At 34.0% G+C, this 22,790-nt stretch overlaps 1 protein-coding gene across 7 annotated transcripts in view; it reads right to left on the bottom strand.

Annotated features, from left to right (window-relative positions):
* The window catches only part of CNTN5 (contactin 5), a 1,075,732-nt gene that overhangs the window by 447,025 nt on the left and 605,917 nt on the right, over positions 1-22,790 (bottom strand). For all 7 annotated transcript variants that reach the window (XM_081799059.1, XM_081799056.1, XM_081799055.1 and 4 more), the window contains one exon: positions 1,006-1,227. In XM_081799059.1, the coding sequence (XP_081655185.1) occupies positions 1,006-1,227 (222 nt within the window). The remainder of the gene's footprint in view (positions 1-1,005; positions 1,228-22,790) is intronic.

Below are 22,790 nucleotides of genomic sequence, written 5' to 3'. Positions count from 1 at the left end.
GTTGTTAGTGCTTTTCTCTGACAGTTAACTAACCTTGTATTATTTTGTTGATATATTCAAAAACAACAGAATTAGAGAACATTTAGAAAATGTTGTTCAAACCTTAATGTTAATAGCTATTCAGTAGTCCTTAATTTAACTGATGTCTTAGTGTTGGAAATTTGCATTATTTATTTTCCATTCAAAATAATGCTAAATGCACACTTTCTTAAGGACCTGGCAACCATTCCTTTGAAATGCAATTATCACGATAAAAAGGCTCCCTATCTCCCAGTCTCTATGGGAGGATAAGAGACTAACTTTAATAAGCACCAGTTAATAAACACACATGGCTAAAGGAGAGCAGAATATGCCACCTGAAAGTATGCCACTTTGGTATATTGATTATTTTGAAATGAAGTTACTTAAGAAACAGCTGATGCAAGAAGGATACTCCAACCCTCCTTCTTCCCCCTGAAGGCAGGAAACCAATCTCCCATGTAAAAGCACTGTCTCTGTACCAGGAGGGTAGAAGGCATTCTTACCACCAGAAATAGTGAATTTAGGGCCAAGAAGACTGTATAAACAAACCTTGTTACTTCTTCATTAATTACTACCTCAAGCCCAAACCCATTTATCTTGCGGATTCTTCACAAATCCATTGCTTCCTTGCCTAAAAGATATAAAAGCTTCCTGCTTTGGCCACTTCCTATGTATGAAATTAAATTTGTTTTTCTCCTGTTAATCTGTGTTATGCCAATTTAATTATTAGACCAGCCAAAGAATCTAGAAGGAAAGAAAAAAAAACTTTTCCACCCTTACATGCCCTAATCACATTGACCAACCTCTCCTTCAATGTCCTCTACTTTTCCAGATCTTAAAAACTCTGCCACTTTCTGTTTTAAGGGAGTTGACTTTAACCTCCATCCCCTGTTGCAATAGCCTTGACCCCAATCACAATAGTCTTGAAAAAAGTGGTTGTTGCATGTTTAACTTCAACAGATGCAGTTTTCCTTTGACACTTACCATCTTGTTTGAAGGCATCTGAGGAATGATAAAGATTGATGGGGGAATAATAATGTTGAGTTGCTCCTCGCCAACTTGGTGAAGAAACACTCAGGGTTCCTAATAAAGGATTACTGTATCGCGGTCTGATCTTTGAACCAAAGAGGGATGAAGATGAACTCTTTTTAATTCTTAGCAAAGCAGCATATGAAGTAGGGAAATTAGGAAGAGCTCCAGAATATTCTGTAAAAAAAAAAACAAAACAATAATAAAAAGTGAATTCTGATGAGACTTTTATTTTTTCCTGTGAAAATTATTTTTTCTGAAGACATTGTTAACAACCAAATGAAAACTACAAAGATAGTGGCAAAATAAAATAATATAAAATAAAACATTACTTTTATATTTTAAAAATATTTTCTGGAAATTCTGCTAGTTTCAATGTTGGGTCTGCAAGAGAGAGGGAAAGAAAAAAGTCATGAAGGAAGAAAGGAAAGAGAAGAAAAAGAAAGGAAAGGAACAGAAAGGAGGAACGAAGAAGAAAAAAAGGGAAAAATGTAAGAAGGACATCCGAAAATTCAAGTCTTACTTCCTTTGCCAGGAATATTTGGGAATTAACTTTTTTTGTTTATCTTCTTATTAAAATATCCATTCACATACATTAGATCAGTTCCTTATTTATTATTAAAAAATGGGAAAAAAAGGAAAAAATACCCACATTCTCAGTTACATCCTTTAATTATAGATTGAATCTTCATGAGTAAAATTTATCACTTAGTAGGAAATGCATCTAATCGCAGTATGTATTTTGACTAGACTGTAAGTTATGCCCATATTCTTGACAAGCAGTCAAATTCACAATGGAAAATAAACAATTTTGGACAGAATTTGTTTTGTAGATTTTGTTATATAATTTATATGACTTAATATTAAGTGGAGACACTGTTATGAAATTCCTACATTAAATGATTATTCAGAAATGTCCTGACTGTATTTTGTTTTAATTCTCAAGGTTTTCATTAGAAAAGATATATATAGTACCTGAAGGAGAATATGTTAACTCTTTTATGTCCCCAGGAGAGAGAGTCAGGTTAGTGTGTAGATCAAATGTTTAAAAATACAACCTAATTATTATGAAATCTAAAGAACAATTAGGAATTGGAGGTTTTTTCTATGTCAAATCTCAAATGAATTTGACAATTTCTTGATGTTGGAAATATTTTTAAAAATAACACATTTTTGTTGAGGGCATCTGACATTTGAATTTAATGGATGTTAACTTAATTTGAAAAAAAATAATTTATCTTTGTGAGTAAGCTTTCTCAAAGAAAATTATTTAGAATTATTGTACAGTCTCAGAGATATTTTTGAATGCAAGAATTATTTCTGTGATTTGAAAATAACACTTAAGTAGGTGTTAAACTTTGAATTAAGTATAACATTTTCTGTTTTGTGAAACTGCAAATATGATTTATCTGAAACTAGAAAAAAGTATGTTTTTAGATGTTCAATTCAGATGTTCTGCACATTTAAATTGAGTATGATATGTGTAATCCAAGCCTATCAGGAGCTGTTAAGAGATTCATATCCTTTAGTCCTTGTGTTCAACTACAAGTATGGTGAAGGTGGATCAATTTTAACTGAAAACAGCTAACCTCTCCTGGGCAAACTATATGAGAATAGATTATGGATAGACATAAAATCTCCTTTAAAACCTGGAATTAAATGCAAGTTTTGGCACCTAGAGGTGTAAGGAATTGAAAAGAGAATGAGTTTTCCTTCAAGTTAGTTTGTAGTTGTGGTCTCTGAACCTATTCATTTCTTTTTTTTTTTTTAAAGATTTTATTTATTTGACAGAGAGAGACAGAGCGAGAGAGGGAACACAAGCAGGGGGAGAAGCAGGCTCCCCACTGAGCAGGGAGCCCAATGCGGGCTCGATCCCAGGACCCTGGGATCATGACCTGAGCTGAAGGCAGATGCTTAATGACTGAGCCACCCAGGCGCCCCTGAACCTATTCATTTCTTAGTGTAGTTTGTTTCTTTGTGTTTCAGTTGCCTACCCTGCTCATATATAAAAAGAAAAAAAAAAAGAACTGTACCATGCTAGTGTTAAAAATTAAAATGGAGCATGAGAATGTGGTTTATAGTTTTTAAAGCTAGAGAAGGATAATCAGTGGAAAAATACAAAGGCCTTCATAAGGATCATCATTGAGGTTGTGAATCATATATGTATATATGATTATTATATATATTATTTGCTTATATTAACAAAATACATATTATCTAAGTGCTACAGTAATTGGCTTATAGTAATCTGTATAAATAGAGATGAGCCAAATGATAATTTGGCTGTGTGCTCCACACCAGGGCCTCATTTGTTATATAATAAGTTGCATCTGTTGCAGTGGAGAGTCCTTTTCATCAATTAAAGTGAACCCAAAGCTGTTACTAGAAATCTGACAATTTATTCATTCATTCATGTATTCAGCAAACATGTAATGAGACTCAGTAGGGGCTAAATGCTAGGGATACAAAGGTGAACAAGATATTGCACCAGGCATCAAGGAGCTTGTGATATAGTGACGAGGAAAGGCAATTATAGGAGAACTTTAACTCAATGGGATATGAAAGTAAATTCAAGGAGTTAGGGGCTCCCTCTGATGGGTGGGAATTTTTCTTATCTAGTCTAGGGCCATCATAAAATGCTTTCCAGTTGAATTATATCTAATCTGAGTCCTGAAACACCATTAGTGATTAGTTCAGCAAAGTTCTGGGTGGGGACGGAAAGATATCCTAGAAAGGGAAGAAAATATATGAATACCTGGAAAGGAAAGGCAGCAGGGTGTGCTTGGTAAGTTAAAATAATCAGGAGCTCAGAGTGTGAGGGAGAGAGGTGAGAGGAGAAGTAAGTCTGGATAGGTAAGCTGGAATAATGATGAAATGCCTACTATGCCATGCTAAAATGGTAGGACCCTGAAAGGAAAGCAGTATAAATTTTAGAAAGATCTCCCTGGCTGCAGTGTCATTTGGAACAAGAAAAAAGAAAAAGAAAAAAATACATATGAAGAGCTTAAAGCTGTAATAAAGGCAAAGATTAGTCAGGAATGAAGAGGTGATATAAGGTAGATGGGAATAAAATCATTAAGATTACTGATTGATTAAAATGGAGGCAAGGAAGGGAAAATAAGAATTTGGGGATACTCTGTGCTACTAGAAGATGGATAAAGATGGAGGAAAAGGCATGTGCTTGAGCTGAAAGCTCATGAATTCAGTTTAGGGGAAGTAGAGGGCTTGAGTTTTGATTAGAAAATTTTGTAAACATAAGGGAGTTACAGGCTAATGAGAGATTATTAAACGGTAACCAAATAGATGGTTATTAAACTATGAGAATAGATGAGCTTGCCAAAGAAATGCATAAAATGAGGAATAGAGTGTTGAAAATGGAACCCCGAGAAGCACCAGCATTTAAGAGAATAGCAGAGGTAGTGGAGCCTGTAAAGGAAAGAGGAGAAGCAGGAAAGTGTGAAGTTACTAAAAAGAAGGGAAGAATCCTTCAATGTTGATGACGGAGCAGTTGACAGTGTTGTAGATCAGTATGGAAAGGCTGGCCCTGAAGAGAAGGGGTTCCCACAGCAATAAAGCTGCCTTACTGTTCCACATAAAATGCACAGTGAATGTGAAAGTAAAAGGAGGTGAAGAGGACTTTCCAAGCTCTGGAAGAGAGTCTGGAACCCCCACAATGCCAATTCCATTGCATTAGACATATAGACCCTGGCCTTAGCCTGTGGCATCTAATAGTCTCCTGGTCTGTGCGTAGGTAACTATCAATTCAGTGAGGTGTCCCTTTTTTGGGGGCATTTCCAACTCTTCTACCTGGTGCCCTCCTAACTATCCAGCCTCCTTTTCTGACATCTTTAATTTCTCCACTCTTTACTCCCAGTTCTGGGGACCCTCAGTTCTGGAAAATAGATACATTACTATAAATAAATAGGAAAATGAGGTTTCCATCATAAGACTTTGTTTAACCCCCAACTTAGAGAGACTGAATTGATTTAACACGTACAGGGTTCAGTTGAGGGTGAAAAATACTGCATCACCTTACTAAGTTTAAATTCAGGTGTTTGCATTTCTGCCCATCTCATCTTATTGTTCACCTCTTTCTAGGATCTGAACCTCTTTAAGATTTACAAGTTACTGATCTTAATACCCTTTCAGTCCTCTCATTTCCCCAATTACCTCCCTATCTAGTTTAGAGTTTGTGGTTCATTACTTTAGTTACTTCCTTCAATGTACCTTCACTCACACTGGCCCTTACCCTCACTTGTTTTCACAGACTAAACTCCCTATCTACTTTAAATCCAATCATCAACATGCTGTGCTTTTGAGTGCAGCTGGAAAAGAACAGAAAATCATGCCTAAAGGTCACAGTTCATGATATTAACTACGAGTGAGATCTTCAAGTTTCCCAGCAAAACTACCACATTTCCCTAGTCCATTTAATATCCCTGGAAGGAATAATTTACATCTTATCTTTTGTCCTCAAGCTCCACACTTTTTTGGGTTTCCTGATTATGGTGCTCCTATTTAATTGAGAAAATAGAAGCAATCATAAGAGTAGATCCCTCACATGCACGCCCACCTGTATGTACATTCATATATGCTACCTTGCTTTCACTGAATTGTCTGTGCCTCTATTAAAAGCCAACTCCTCCACTTGGGTGCATTGAATCTCATTCCACCCCATCTTGACTGCTCAAGGATGTCTTTCTAGAAAACTCCCTCTATTTCTCCTTCAGCACCAATTCATAACCATACAAAAAGTGATCTAACCTTTAAAAAAAGCTATCTAAACTTACCACTCCTCCCACTGATTTTCCTTTACAGCAAGACTTCTTGAAATGAGCTGTCAATGGTCACTGTGTTCAATTCCTTTCCTGCCATTCTCCCTTGAGCCTATTGCAAGCAGTCTTGCTTATAATATTCCACAATAATGACTCTCTTCCAGGTGAACAACGACTAGGTCATTGCTAAATCTAAAGATCAGTTTTCATCTATGAGCAGCATTCAATATGGTTAACCATTCTTTTTTTTCCTTTAAACATTTTCCTCATGTGATTCCAGTACACTACCATCTCATGTTTTTATTCCTGTTTCACTAGCTACTCCTTATCGCCCTTGCTAATTCTTCTTTGTCTTCTAAGCTTCTAAATGTTGGTATTGTGGAAAAAAAAAATATCTTCTCCATTTAAATGGAGTCATGATGGCAAGCATAGGTTGGGCCCCAGATTTCAAAGAGACTCAGTGAAATATAACTGCTGAGTGACACTCTGTTTGGGCTCTGGACTGGTTTCCTACTACACATAAGCCCTTGGTTTCTTTTAGCAAACTTAAACATCATTTTCTCCCTAATTCACTCCTTTCTTATTCAGCATTCATTGATTTTTTTTTTTTCCAATAACTCTTCATTGAAATTCTATTATGTGTTAGGAACTGAGGATACAGTAAATATGAGTATTGGTAGAGGGTTATAAATTGGTAAAATATTAGCAGAGGAACATTAAATAAAATTATTCTAAAACTGTATAAAAATAAGAACTATGATACATATAATGAAGAAAAAGGGCGGGGGGAAGAAAAAAAACAGAGTGCCTTGAGAGGATACTTGCCAACATCTAACTTTTTTACTTTGTTGCCATCATGACTCCATTTCTGGCAATGAAAACTTTACTCTTGGCTCTGGTGTATACATCCTCCTACACCTTGGCCACTCATTTTATTGATTGAGAATTTTGGATGAGAGCAGTTTTGTCAGTAAACCTGTTTGCAAAATAGTCTCCAAGTTAGATTGCTTGGATTTAAATATGTACTCTATCTCATAGCAGATCTATGGCTTTGGACAAAATATGAATAGTTCTATGCCTCAGTTTCCTTGCCTTTAGAATGGAGATAACAACAGTTTTTTCCGTCATAGGTTGTTGTAGAGATCAAATAAAGTAATCCACATAAAGCACTTAGAAATTTGCCTGGTTCATAGTAAGAACTCAATAAATGATAACTATATAATTTTTATTATAATCTGCACTTATTACCTCTGGTGGACATAATTGAATATTGGGCTTATGCCTTCCAGATTTGATTGGGTTACAAAATTAAAAAAATAAATACCAAATTTTAATACTCATTTTACCTTGAGGAATTAAAAGAGTGGCAAATGGAAGGGGGATAGTTACAATTTTATTTTCCTGACAGGTATATTCTAATGAGTAAATTCTTAAGAAAAAATTTTGGTCACTAATGGAAATTATGAATCTATAGAAAACTCATTGCTTATATATTGTTATGTTTCTATTGGCTAAATTAAGACCTACACATCTTTTCTCCATCTTCCTGTCCAGGGTTTGGAAGGAAAAGTGACTCAGAATTCTTTGTTAGAGAAATCTTCATCAGTTTCTCAAACTTTTAATGAATCTCTATGCTGAAGATGTCAGCAGAATCTAGTTATGCGTTAATCATTTTTTCTTCTATTTTCTCACTGCTCATAGATCAGACCTTAGGGAATGTGCATTACAGTTATTTCTAAAGTGGTCTAGAGATTTGGTGATAAAACTCAATTAACCTGGTGCTCTCACACCATGAAACTCCAGCTGGAAGTTGGCTAGGAGTAAATATTAATGCCTTCATTAAATATTTCCTAATCAAATGACCCTGGGACCACTGAACCTATATTATTTAATAAAACTGTAATCCATTAAGTCAGAATGACATTGCCACCACTTGCAGTCTTGGAACTAATAGCATTACTTTTCCATTACCTAAAAGGTCACTTTATAGCTATCATTGCCATTAATGTAAATAATATTCATGAGATAATGGATTCAAATTAGTAGAACTAAAATTTTTATGGCAATATTTATAAATAAGTAGGATAAAAATGTCAATATGATAAAGGATACATTTTAAAATATATAATCCCTTACCATATTTAAAATTTCCTGAATTTTCTGATACTAAGTCAACTTCAGAATTGCATCTCTGTCCCTAAGTGTGAAAAACACGTTTACAATGAACTTTAAAGCACTTGAAATATTGATGATAAAACTAGAACGTCACTATTGTATTCCATATTTAAATCTTTTTCCATCATTTCCCCACACAATGGTATTAATTTTTACAGCCAAATAAGTCTAAGCAACACCAAAAATTCATGAAATGACAAGTATTTGTATAAATTCAATTCTAGTTTGATTTTAGATATTCATTTATGCTCATATAATAATAAATATAAATAAACTATAGAATCAAATGATATGTGATGCTCTGAAGAATATTAATGCTTAATCATGGACTCATAAATCAGTGGAGCAAATATGACACCGTATATTGATGACACAGTGTACAGAAAAAGCAGAAGTCATACAATATCCAAGCCTGCAGTGTGACTCAATTTGGCATCAAAGTCAGCTTAAAGAAATTTGATATCTGACCTTTTTCAGGGTAATTGCTAAGGCTGTCCTCTCTTGGATGAGAATTAATGTTAACTGTGCAACTTTAGCCTGCTACTGTCTTATGAAGCTTGCAAGGATGGATGTAACACCTCAGTGAAGCCAGTCATGTGAAGCATATTTAAAAATCGTTAATAATTTATAAATAATATGCATCATTTCAATTTGGTAGTGTGCATCTATGGCAGAGGAGAGTTTGAAATAGCCCGAGTCAAATTTACTCTACATCTCCAATCAGCACTTTCTTCAAGAACTGTATTATGTGTAAACTTTATAGTGTTTTAGCTGGAGAAGTGAGAAAAGATATGCAGAAGATTAAATTCATCATTTTTAAAACACCAAAGTTGAGCATCTAAACTGTAGTACTTCTAAGATATAAGGAAAAAAATTAACAGTATTACATTTCTAGTATTCTTTGCATTGGATTAAAAAATAAACATACTTATAGAGTAAAAAGAAACATAGCTCTAAATTATTTCTACCACTTCTGTTCAGATACACTATTTATATTTGAAGTCATAATGATTTAAGATTTGGAAAATTTTATCTTTTTTCAATAGTAAATGTTTAGTTGTATGCACAGATAGATCATGAAAGTTTCTACACCTTAATCTGGATATTATATATATATTGCTTTTTTAAAGATTTTATTTCTTTATTTGACAGAGAAAGAGCACAAGCAGGGGGAGAGGCAGAGGCAGAGGGAGAAGCAGACTCCCCGCTGAGCAGGGGAGCCCGACATGGGGCTCGATCCCAGGACCCTGGAATCATGACCCGAGCCGAAGGCAGCTGCTTAACCAACTGAGCCACCCAGGTGCCCCTATATTTGCTTTTATTAAATGAGAGACCAAGAGAGACAGACAGATCTTCTCACATTTCTTCTGATTTGTATATTTTTTCACTATTGTTATAAGTTTAAAAAAAATCTACAGTATTTAGATAATACCTTTTTAAACTATCAAAAGCCTAAAGTGTGACTGCATTAATTGATATTTCCTCCATAATATGCCTGTTGTTTTCTAATCACTGAGGAAATTAGTAAGGGCAGGAGCTAGTTGTGAAATATAACCAAATTAATTTAGTGATTAAAGAATTCCCTCTTGTTTTGGATAATTAAAGATTTCAGTGAAGTTTTAAGTCTGCAATGATTATATTAGCTTTAATCTTCTTAGTCTCTGTGTGTTTAAGATAGATTAGATAGTATTTGATAATAAATCAGATAAAGCTGACATTATTTAACAATAAATGCTATGAATAAAAAATAATAAAACAAAATGCATTCCCCTTACCCCCAGTTTTAGGAAATATTCTTTGGGAAAGTTATCCTTTCTTTATCTACGATATAAAAAATAAGCAGGTGTGTTTCATTATGTCCAGTGCTTCCAATGATGTAGTAGCTATACTACAATCTACAAGTCTATAGAATGTTGTTGATGTACTCAGTCCATTTTGGATTTAGAAATGGAATTCAAGATGGCCAGTTACAATAATGGAATTTTAGATAGCTAAGAATTATCTTGATATGTGTGGGCTACATAGACATACATAATGCAATACAGAATTTAACATTCATTCAATATACAGGAAATGATCAATTATTATGTATCCCAGATGGAAAGTTAACCATGGAAATAGAAAAAGCAATAAAACAGAAAATACTTGCCTTTAAAAAGTTCTTAGAAACTAAGAGAATAATGTAAACTTCAGGGAAACCACTTTATAATCATAGATTTATGATTGAACACACCTCAATCTGATGCTGATAGTCTCTCAGATAAAAATATAGTGACATTTTGAGAGAAATGGTCTTTACTGGGTTTAGTTCTTTTCAAATAGGGGATCTATGGGAAGTTATTTTTACACTTGCATAGGTTAGAAGTCATTTAGGAGTAAGAGTGTACAATGCCCCCCATTAAGAAAATAAATGTTTCTCTCAGGTCTGGTGGAATCCCTACTCCACATGGGTACTATCTTAGGCAGAAGTGTGTCTCTGTAAGGAAGAGGGTAGGTTCCAAGCAAGCTGAACCTTCTCCCTCAGGTGGGTGTATTGGCTCCTGCCTTGTGCAGATGTTCTGAGCAATCAATTTCCATATATTTTACCATTAAAGAAATCTCAATGTTCATTTTCCTTAGCTGTCGGTTGTTCCAGTAATCACAGTCTCATTGGGATCACCAGGCCACAAACCGCACTATTAAATGAAATGAAAAAGTGCTCAATATCACTCAGCATTGGGGAAATGCAAATCAAAACCTCAATGAGATACCACCTCACACCAGTCAGAATGGCTAAAATTAACAAGTCAGGAAATGACAGATGTTGGTGGGGATGTGGAGAAAGGGGAACCCTCCTACACTGTTGGTGGGAATGCAAGCTGGTGCAGCCACTCTGGAAAACAGTATGGAGGTTCCTCAAAAAGTTGAAAATAGAACTACCCTATGACCCAGCAATTGCACTACTGGGTATTTACCCCAAAGATACAAATGTAGGGATCCGAAGGGGCACATGCACCCCAATGTTTATAGCAGCAATGTCCACAATAGCCAAACTATGGAAAGAGCCAAGAAGTCCCTCAACAGATGAATGGATAAAGAATATGTGATATATATATATATATATATATATAGACACACACAATGGAATATTATGCAGCCATCAAAAAAACCAAACAAACATGAAATCTTGCCATTTGCAACGATGTGGATAGAACTGGAGGGTATTATGCTAAGCGAAATAAGTCAATCAGGGAAAGACATGTACCATATGATCTCACTGATATGAGAAATTCTTAACTTCAGGAAATAAACTGAAGGTTGTTGGAGTGGTGGGGGGTGGGAGGGATGGGGTGGCTGGGTGATAGACATTGGGGAGAGTAGGAGCATAATAGGATTATTGTGCATTCTAAGTTTCTGGGAAACATCTAGGAAGAAGCGATTGATAGCAATCAAACAGGACATGACATTGGACATGGAATTTGACTTGAGCTTTTTTCATATTTCAGAAATGAGAAATAAACATTTATAAAAGTGTTTATGACTTTTATTTTGCTACTTTAGCACATGAAAAAGTTGCTTAAGAATTCCTTCAAGGGGTGTTAGTTATTGGCGACCCCAAATGACCTCCTTATAAGGCAATTTTTTTTCAAAGGCAGTCCTACAACTTTGACCCTAGTAACTACATGCAAGCAAGGCACATACTGCAATAAATCCGAAACTATGCAACTAACAGCAATTTCTTTAAAGAAGACATCAAAAAAATAATTTTTCAATAACATTTTAGCAAAGTTAAGAGAATTCACATTTAACAGAAGAAATACCTGCTAATCGTTTAAATTTACTCATCTGCTGTGGTTGTGGTATTCTAGCCTAAACTGACAGCTCATTTGGCCCAGTTACTTAGTTAAATAAAGATAGAGACATCAAGCAGGGTAAAATGTTGCATCCTGATTTAGAATGTCGCTCTCCCTGTCGGTGCTTCCACATCTGCCTCATCCGTGGCACTTACTCAATATCTAACAAACTCAATTTCCAGAAAGCAACTCCCAACTGTGAAACTGTTATTTTTCAGGTACATACAGATCACAAACTCTACTTTCCAACTCAAAGACTTACTTGCATATGAATTAAGCTTCAAGGAAATAGATATCTGGTACTTTGCTAAATCTGTGGGAGTGTTTTAGCTCAACTGCCTTTTATTCATTTGGTTTCTTGCTTCAGGGTCAGAGGGGTCCTTTTCTTAATCCTTTCCCTTATGGAATAAGTTATGGGGTTCAGATTCAACAGGAATTGTGATACCTTAAATTTCCCATGAATTCTAATTTTAAACCTTCTGATTATAAAATAAATGTATCCTTGCTGTAGAATCAAAATCCTCTCTAAACTTAAAACCCAGAGGTAATACCTTCACAAAACAATCTCTGGATGTTTTCTATTTCATGTATAGACAGATATACCAACAGAAAATTAGGCAGATTTTCTTTGTTTTGTTTGAAGGAAACTGGGACCAGTTTATAGATGCAGTCTCCTAATTTTTATTTAATATCATATTGTGATTATTTAATCCGTTCCAAATGTTTCTCAAATGCATTTTATTGGCTGCATAACATTCCAGTGATGTTTTGTTATAATTTATTTAATCATGCCTCTGTAATCAGATTAATTTTTCTGTTATATATAATGATGCAGGACTATCCTTGTACATAAATTTTTGTCTGTATAACTAATAATTTCCTTAGAAGAGCATCATAGTGTTGGAATTTCTAAATCTGAAAATAGCTTTTGCTGAATTTTTTTCTAAGAATTTTGACTTAATTATGCTCTTGTTAGCATTCTGAGGCAGCAATAACTTTTTAACATTTCATTATAATATCTTGTATACCATTTTATTAGATGATTGTTAATGTGAATTATCCTTAAAGTATGATAACAAAAACCTTATTTCATCATCGCTTAGGTTTGCATTTTGATTAGCCAGATACATTTTCTATATACATATTCCTCATTGAATTACATATAAAGTAGTTTTCCTTTTTTTCCCTATTCAATTGTGATTTTCTTTTTCTTGGTTCTTAAAATCATTTTGTACACTATGACCATTAATGATTCCATTTACTGCAATGCTAATTTTAATTTGATGATAATGTACTATAGAAAGAAGATTTACATTTTTATGTAGGTAAATTAATGATCATTTTCTTTCTTATTTATTTACTTTGACTTTGAATTTCTTTCTGAATTTACTTATGACTACTTTAAGATTTTAGATTTAGAAATATTGGTCAGATTCACCCTAAAAGCATTACATATATTGACTTTTCTTTGTGCCATGTTCAAATGCTAATTTAAAAGGAAAGTCATATTCAGCTGGTTGATGCAAATTTTATTTATTATTTTTTCAGGGGAAGGAAACAAAAATTTTTGAGTTACTATTTAAAGTTCAAAATACTTTTAGAATATCTAAAAGGTTATTCCAATTTCTTTTGTTCTTATGTCAGGTACAAAATTGCCTGAGGTTAAAAGGAATGATTAGTTATAGAAGGGAGAAAGTCAGTGAATATTTAATCTAAATTAATAAAGAATGCATTTAAGCCAAACCCAGAGGCCAAAAAATGCTATTAAACTTATGCTAAGAAGAGCCTTTAAGATTAGTGTGGCTCCATTTCTCAGATGGTAAAGGCAGATATGCTTTATAAAACAATTCTTAGGAATCTGTATTGTTAGTGATATCATATGTTGTCAAAATATTTCTTTTTAAAATTTTATTTGGGATTGTCACTAAGCTCACTTAACATCTCATTGCTGCACACACTTTATTGTGGCTACAAATTTTAATTTCATGACAATGCAAAAAATTCTGAATTTTTAGGTGACATTTTTCTTCTTTTTTTAAAATGACAGTTGGTCAGTGGCTAAGGCTCAATGACATTTATCAGCTACCTAATTAAAATGTAGACACTTTTATAATAATTGCAAATGTGACCTTCATTTGTGTATTTTTGCTAGCTAGCATGTTTAGCCAAATGTCACAAAGAACCCTAATCCATTCCTTCCCATAATGTTTAATTATATCATATTGAAAGTGTTCATTCTTCAGTTACCATGGTTTATGAAATCATACTTATTCCCTGGAGAGTGGGGAGCTATCGTTCCAATATCCTAATGAGCAGTGATTGTAAGGCTGTGTCTACAAGCTGCCAAAACAACTAGCTGAAAAATGAAAATCCATTCAATTAACAAGTTAGTCTTCATGATGCCAAACAATAGCTCTGATTTGTTTTTCTTTGTACAAATAAGGGATTCACAAACTTGCGATAGTTTGTTTCAGCCTTCTGATCTCTCCTAGCACATTCAGATCTTTCTATCTGATTGCCTGGGTGAAATCACCTCTTGAAAGTTCCACAGATATTTGCAGCCTCCCATACTTTCCAAGTTCTACCTTCTCCATACCCAGAAGCACTGCCTTAGTTAATTCTCTCTTCTAAATTCTCTCCAGATCCTTCCAGTGCATGGTCCACAATTCCATGAAGGTAATATTTATAGCATGGAAATCTGATTATGGTATATGTCTGCCCAAAATACTGCAATCACTCCTTTCAAACTTCATGGTAAAGCAGACTTTTCTTCTGAGAGGCAAGGCCATTCTTACCTATTTGTGTAAATTCAATGTCTTCTTCCTGTCTTCCTTCTCTAAATTTTAATCAATTAATAATGAATAACTACAGTTTCTCAACTCAATCAGTCCATGTTTCCTTTTCAGCCTTTGTACTTGCTATTTCCTTAATATTATTATGTGTTAATTAGAAAGCAGTGAATATTTTATGAAAATATAATTTGGGGGATGTTCCATTTATATATGAAAAAATCACTGCTATTTATAGAACTAAAGATTCATAAACCATTTTATCTTAGTTTATAAAAATTAATTCCAATTCAAAGGTAAAACTCAAACATATTTAATATATAAATTTACTTTTATTATATTATTTAAAATATATTAAATAATCCTCCATTAGGAGATTTTACCTATATTAGGTAATCATTGCAGTGTGGATGTAAAGAACTTTATTCCTTTAAAAAACCTTTGGGTATAGTTTAAAGGCTTAAATAGGTATGGCACAGATCTGATCTGTTTTTGTTTTTGTTTTTGTTTGTTTTGTTTATTGGCTTGTGTCAAAGTTAGTGGGAGACAAATAATGTATTTTTATTTCTACACTGTCTTGACTTACACTTGGTAATGTATTTTTCTTCTCCACAAGAAAAATGGAATTACAAATTATTGTAAAATGTATTGTTGTTTTTTTCCCTTTAGCTTGGTACTAATTACACTTCCTGAATTAGAAGGGTTGACTCTATGCCACAATGCTGTCATTTTTTTTTTTTTTCAGGTGCACATTTAAAACTTTGTCTTAGTCTGGAATAAGTGTCTCTTCTTGACAGGGTATTTTAGTTTATATAATATGGTTAGCTGTCAAATATTATTCAGGAGTAAAATAGGTTGTAAATTGCCTCAGGCATGTCTTTTCACTGTCCTCAATGCAAGATTTTACATACATTCAGTGCTTAATACCTATATCTTTTAATGGGTATTTGCTTTAAGACATGTACCTAAGCACTAGAGTAAAAGATTAGATGGCATTTAAATTTTATAAAATAACTATTATTTCCATAAGTTTTTTAACGTATTTGATACAATGCACCATTTGTTTTAAGATGCAATGGTAATATCTGTACCTCAATAAAAGCTTTTTAAGAATGAGAAATAGGGCCGCCTGAGTGGCTCAGTCAGTTGGGCGTCTGCCTTCGGCTCAGGTCATGACCCCTGGGTCCTGGGATTGAGCCCCACATCAGTTCCCTGCTCAGCGGGGAGTCTACTTCTACCTCTCCATCTGTCCCTCCCCCCGGTTTGTGCTCTAAATAAATAAATAAATAAATAAATAAAATCTTAAAAAAAAACGAGAGAGAAAAAAAAAAACTCCTTCCATACCAGGTGACATTATTGAAGTCAGCATCAGTCTTTATGAATACCTTCTTTAACCCCTTCTCATTTTGCAAGTCCTTAATACATGTATTTTGCACTGCCTTATATTATAGTGAATATATATACATGTTAACCCTCTCCTGTCCCCATTTGCATTCTCTTGCAAGCAGGTTGATTTGGAGGACTGAACAGAGCTCATGGCACCCAGGAGATACAAAATAAACTTTCATGGGTTTCTACTACTCAACATACTTTCAGCATTCAAGAACATTACGTATCTATAAACAACTGTTCAAAAATACTAAGTACCTTTTTTTTGTGTGTCCTTGGCTTTTATAAAAACTTGTTGTATGGAAGTGTTTAATCACTATATTTATATACATGTAACTAATATTATACTGTATGTTAGCTAACTGGAATTTAAGTAAAAACTTAAAAAAAAAACACCACCAAAACTTGATAAAAGCTATGTATGGGCCATAGTATTCTCATCTCTCCTCAAATAGAAGTAATTGCATAATATTTACAGATGATTTTGGGAGGCTCTCAGGGCTCTCTCCCTAAAAGCTACCAATAGATTCAGGTTAAGAACATGCATACAGAGTGCTGGAAAATTTAGAAACCATCTACATGTTAGTTGATAGGCAAATCGTTTTTTAAATAACTTGCTTCTCAGAAAACATACCTATGTAAGAATATGTACCTGCTGATTTGGTGGTATTGTCAAATATCTTCATACATATATTTTAAATGTCATGGAATGATAGTAGTTTCTCATTTGCCTCTAAAAAATCAATTTGAATATTGATTTTGAAAGGATGATAATTGTAGCCAGGGAAGAAATAAAGAAGACCGAGCCATAGAGTGAAGAACGATCATAAATGCACTTAAAAAAGAAGAGAGACTGTTACATTGAATAAAAATCAGAGATTATTTATTCCTTTAAGTAAGTAATCATGAGATTAAGAACATTTCAAGAGTTTATAAATTATGTTATTATATTTATTTTCCATATTAAGTTTTTTTTTTATTTTGCCAAGTAAGATGAATTTGTTTAAAAATGTCACTATAGTCCTGGGATCGAGCCCCGCATCGGGCTCCCTGCTCCGCGGGAAGCCTGCTTCTCCCTCTCCCATTCCCCCTGCTTGTATTCCCTCTTTCGCTGTGTCTCTCTCTGTCAAATAAATAAATAAATAAATGATAAATAAAAAAAAATAAAATAAAAATGTCACTATAAGGTATAATGTTAAACTTTTATTTTCAGCAATTAGATTATATTTGAGGTTATGACTTTCTCTCCCTCTGCCCCTCCCCCCTGTGCTCAGATTCTCTCTCTTTCTCTCTCTCTAAATTAAATAAATAAATCTTAAAAAAAATAAAATGTCTCTGCAATGCTGGGTGGCTCGGTCAGCTAAGTATCCAACTCTTGATTTCTGCTCAGGTCATGATCTCAGGGTTGTGAGATGGAGCCCCCTGTTAGGTTCTGTGCTCAGCAAGCAGTCTGCTATTGAGTCTCTCTCTCCCTCTGTCCCTCCCCACTGTGTGTGTGCACACACTCTCTCTCTCTCTCTCACAAATAAATAAATAAATCTTTAAAAAATAGAATGAAAAAATAAAAAATAAAATGTCTTTGCCTTTCTCTTCCACCCAGCCAAATCCAACATTCTTCTCTAAGTCCAATTCAAATCATTCTCACTTTAAATCTTTTATTATTAGCCATATTCTTCTCTTGCCTTGAACTTCTTCAGCATTAAAAAATAATACATATTTGCACACATCGCTCATATGCTAATAGATAAAGTGCTAATTATATATATTCTGTTGAGAGAAAAAGATACTGCGTGTGTAAAGTATAATTAATCACCTTGAAAAGAAATCAAAACTATAAAAAGGATGACTTGAAGACAATGGTAATAGAAAGTACCAGTAGTTTATCTACAAGTAAGAGAAGAGGAAATGTTGCCAAATCATTTTTCAGGATATGGCAGTCCCTATAATATCCATGTCCAGATTCCTCCAGTCTTGAACTACCACTCTGTCCCTTCTCACACATATATCTTAAGAAACTATGGGCAATTTGAATATAAGGAGGGAAGTGTCAATGTGCCATGAAAACATGTTTTAGGATGTAGTGAGGGTCCTGAAAATAAGGAAGGGTGACAGCTGAGGTGCCTGCTGTATCAACAAAGGAGTAGAAAAAGGAATTACGGTGGGTTGCATGACCTGTGAGAGATTATAGTTTTGCTTTTATGGCCATGTGCAGGGATTTTGTTCTTGCCCACATACTGATGTAATAAGAACTTCCTTTGAGCAGTAAACTAAGTTTACATGTAACTATAAGATTTTTGATAAATTACTTATCCTTTCTATGCCTCAGTTGCATCATTGGCACAGTAGGAATTATAACTCTAGTCTTTATAAGAATCTGAAGAAATAATACATGTAAAGCACTTAAACCAGAAATAATGCTTGGCATATGGAAAGCAGGCAATAAAACTCTACCCTCACTATAACTATTCTATTCACTAAAGCAAGCTAGGAAATTTCCAGTCTACTAGAAAGTTAACATTGAATCAGATTTTGAATCACACATTCTAAGTAAACGTGACCAAAGAATGACTGCCAGTTTATTTGGCTCCATAAGAAGGAGAATTTGGAAGTCCTAGTGTTGTATTCATGAAACAGTTTAGCTTACAACTACTCCAATGGAAATCGATCCAAAATTCTGCTTCTCACATCCAAATCCAGCCTGAATGGAGAAAATGAACAAATACCTTGCTCAGAGTGATACACTCAATTATTTCATTTCTTTTGTTGGCCTAAAGTCTACAGATTAAAAAACACAGAAATAATTTATAAAAACGAACTGTTTTTTTTTCTTCTTAATATTCATATTTTTATAGAATTATTCACTATTCAGTATTAAAATGACTATGGATTAGTGAAATGTTTAAAGAAGTTGGATTAAGTAATTGGAAGGTGGGCGCCTGGGTGGCTCAGTTGGTTAAGCGACTGCCTTCGGCTCAGGTCATGATCCTGGAGTCTCTGGATCGAGTCCCGCATCGGGCTCCCCGCTCCGCAAGGAGCCTGCTTCTCCCTCTGACCCTCCCCCCTCTCATGTGCTCTCTCTCTCTCATTCTCTCTGTCTCAAAAAAAAAAAAAAAAAAGGGATCCCTCCCTTGACCTTAAGTGATTGGAAGGCAATGGATATTTTCCTTTTATCATGAGTCATGGAATGGTAGTATTGTTTTGTTTTTTAAAAACACATTTAAAGGGGTGCCTGAGTGATAGTCAGTTAAGCGACTGACTTGGTTTTGGCTTGGATAGTGATCTCAGGGTCAGGAGATTGAGCCCTGCATGAGGCTTCACGCTCAGCATGGAGTCTGCTTAGGACTCTCTCTCCCTCTCCCTTTGTCCCTACCCCCCATCTCTCTCTCAAATAAATAATCTTTAAAAAATGTTTAAAAACACATTTATAGTCTTTTCTGCTCATCTGGATATTGAGAAAAATGATATATCTGCCTATTCAGAATGTTTTGAGACTCAGCTAAAATGAAGTAATAAAATTAATTTCCAAACCCTTTTATAAATTTATCAAATAGAGATTAAAATTATTCATATTAATTTCAATGAAATTCAAAAATAGTGAAACTTTTATCAATTTAGTTACTTTTGAACTCACCATTCTTCAACTCCATACCGAAGTAATAATAATAATAATAGTAATAAATTTAATTGTTTTCAATTTATTACCTGCCCTTGGAGAAATTCTCAAGTCACATAATAAAAAAAACAGGTTGCTTTCTCAATTATGCTCTTAATCTATCATGAACTTTAGTTTGGCTGCCTCTTTCTGACATATAATCACAGTAACTAGGGATATGAAGAGGAGACCAATTCATTTATATTACATTCAACAGAACTATTATTTTTCTCCACAATTAAATGAGGAATAATAAGATCAATCCATTCCTAGGGATATACAAATTTTTAATCCATCTAATCCAATGTATAATGGTTTTTAAAAACAAGACAATGGTTAAAGAGAGCCTATTAGACACTCAGAAATATAAATTTTTAAAAGTATATAGAATAGTAAACTCCTTTAATTAACTGTTGTTTTAGAATAAGATAGTCATAGACCTATACCTAATTATTGCTCAAGTTATCAAGATGATAATATTTCTCAGTGTTTAATAGACTCAGTTAAACAAATCTGAAAACCTGTTTAGTGTATTTCTTTAGGACATATCCAAAGTCTGCTCCTGAAAAATCTATCACTGATAAAGCTTCTCACCTTTGATTTCAGTAGTTTTATGACAGAGATTGTTCTAATAGAGGGCCAGATTGATCCAAACACTGCCCAGGATTTCAATTCAAGCTGAATTAAACAATAAAATCATATATAATTATGTAACTTAAGATACTAGAGCTAGAATTGGTATACAGGTAAACTTATTAGGGTTGCTTAACAATGTCACAGAAACTCAATCACTGTTCCTTCTTTGTGTTTGATATGGCTGTCAGTTAACAACTCGCTTTCTCATGTACTATTATATATAATCTGTATAACAACTGTGTATGGAGTAATTACGTATTCATGTACATATGTATGTGAAAGCAGTCCGTGAACTATCAAATGTCATATAGATGTAAGATGGCATAATTAACACTATTATTCTTACTCAATTTGAAATGTTTTGGCAGTAAAAATCAACTCTGCTACACCTGACGTTTCCTCAGTATTTAAACAAGTTCTCAATTTAGAAACATAACCTTGGAAACCACACATTTACAGCTCTAATAGAACAAAACTGTCAAGAACAATCTTTTTTTGTATTTTCTCTTGAGAATTAGCAATTTTTTATTGAACTTGCAAAAAATTGCCATCAAATCTCTAAGAAATGGTGTTCAGTACTGGAAAAATTCAGTGCCACATTATAAATTCTAAATATGTCATTTTTGAAGTTGAGACCTTAGTGTGGCATCATTTATTTCCTCAATTTTGCATTTGTACATTCATAATTTATTTTGTCAGACTGGTTCATTTAGTATTAAGCTTCATGGTTAATGATTTTAAAAAAAAGCAAAAAACAAGATAACTGAATGAGAGAAGAGGGCTTTTATGTCTGTGAAAAAGAGATGCAGAACTTTTCTAACCATGGACATAAATTTAAATATCCATGGGCAGTATGTAAACGTGCTATTTAAAGGACATGATGAACTTCAAAATATATTCTTGCCTTACTGTAAGCCTTACCTTTCCTGAATATAAAACTGTCAAAAAGTATAAATATTGTAGTGAATTTAATATTTGCTATGATAAAAATCTGCTCAATTTAATACTTTTAAAGTTGTAATAATAATAATCATCAAAATTTGGCTACCTTTGAAGTAGAATGGTAGTTGTTCTGCTGAAGAACATTTTAAAAGTAAATAAAATTAAAAAAAATCAAATGATATTTTGGTTAGAAATAAAAGAGAGAGCCATTTCCCAAAAGAGAATTCCTGAAGAAAGCAGAAAGTTGCTTACACCTCATCTTCATACTAGGGATAGAAAACTAAGCTGTGTTCAGCACCTGAGCTTTACTGGACATTGGAGAAAGGTCAGAGTAGTTTTGCTATAAGTATGTCGAGTTAAAATAATATGATACTGTTTTTAGCAGCCACTTTTTGTTTTATTTATTTATTTTATTGGTCACTGAGTTTCCTATAATAAGATATACATTCTTGTTCATACTCTTTAAAGAGGCATTTTCTACATGTGTTGAAGACCTTCTTTCCAGTAGAGGGCACTGCTGTATATTTATCCAAGCCCCACTTGGACATTAAAACTTGAAAAATAAAAGCCAACAGAACAAATGCTTTGTGGATTGTCATAACAAAGAAACTAGTGTCATAAAGGAAGTGGAGAAAGGAAGGGAAAGGACATTGAGAATATTTTTTACTTTTAAACAATATTACCATATATTTTAATCGTATGAGCCACTCTATTTTCCCAAAAATTGGCCTTAGAAAATTAAATAATATTTGACAACTACAAGGGAAAAATAAATTCAGAGAGATCTTTTTTATCTATAAATAGCTTGTAAAAAGTGGATATTTGTTTTTAAACTTAATTCTTTAAAGCCTAAATTAAATATTCTGACCTAACAAAGAGCTTTCCCTTAAACTTCCATCTCTCACAGGAGAATTAGTTTCTTCCTCTTCTGTGTTCCCACAGGATGCTGTACATGTGTCTGCTTTCGTTCTTATAGTTATGTACATGCTCTGGGGCTCTAATGAGTTGTGGCCTTTATGGAGTGAGAGTCCTCATTATTCTACCAATGCTTGGCACAGAGTGTCTGCTCAATAAATACGTATTAAATAACTAAATGGCTAACAAAAATAAAAACGCATTTTAAGAGAAGAGAAATTTTTTTTTATTCTTATGTTAATCCCCATACATTACATCATTAATTTTAGATGAAGTGTTCCATGATTCATTGTTTGTGCATAACACCCAGTGCTCCATGCAGAATGTGCCCTCCTCAATACCCACCACCAGGCTAACCCATCCTCCCATCCCCTCCCCTCTAGAACCCTGTTTGTTTTTCAGAGTCCATCGTCTCTCATGGTTCGTCTACCCCTCCGATTTCCCCCGCTTCATTCTTCCCCTCCCGCTACCTTCTTCTTCTTCTTTTTTTTTTTTCTGAACATATATTGCATTATTTGTTTCAGAGGTACAGATCTGAGATTCAACAGTCTTGCACAATTCACAGCGCTTACCAGAGCACATACCCTCCCCAGTGTCTATCACCCAGTCACCCCATCCCTCCCACCCCACCCCC

The sequence above is a fragment of the Leptonychotes weddellii genome, chromosome 11, assembly GCF_054177405.1.
Source record: "Leptonychotes weddellii isolate Sample4059 chromosome 11, ASM5417740v2, whole genome shotgun sequence".
Classification (NCBI taxonomy): Eukaryota; Metazoa; Chordata; class Mammalia; order Carnivora; family Phocidae; genus Leptonychotes; species Leptonychotes weddellii.
This window is presented reverse-complemented; position numbering and strand designations above follow the sequence as displayed.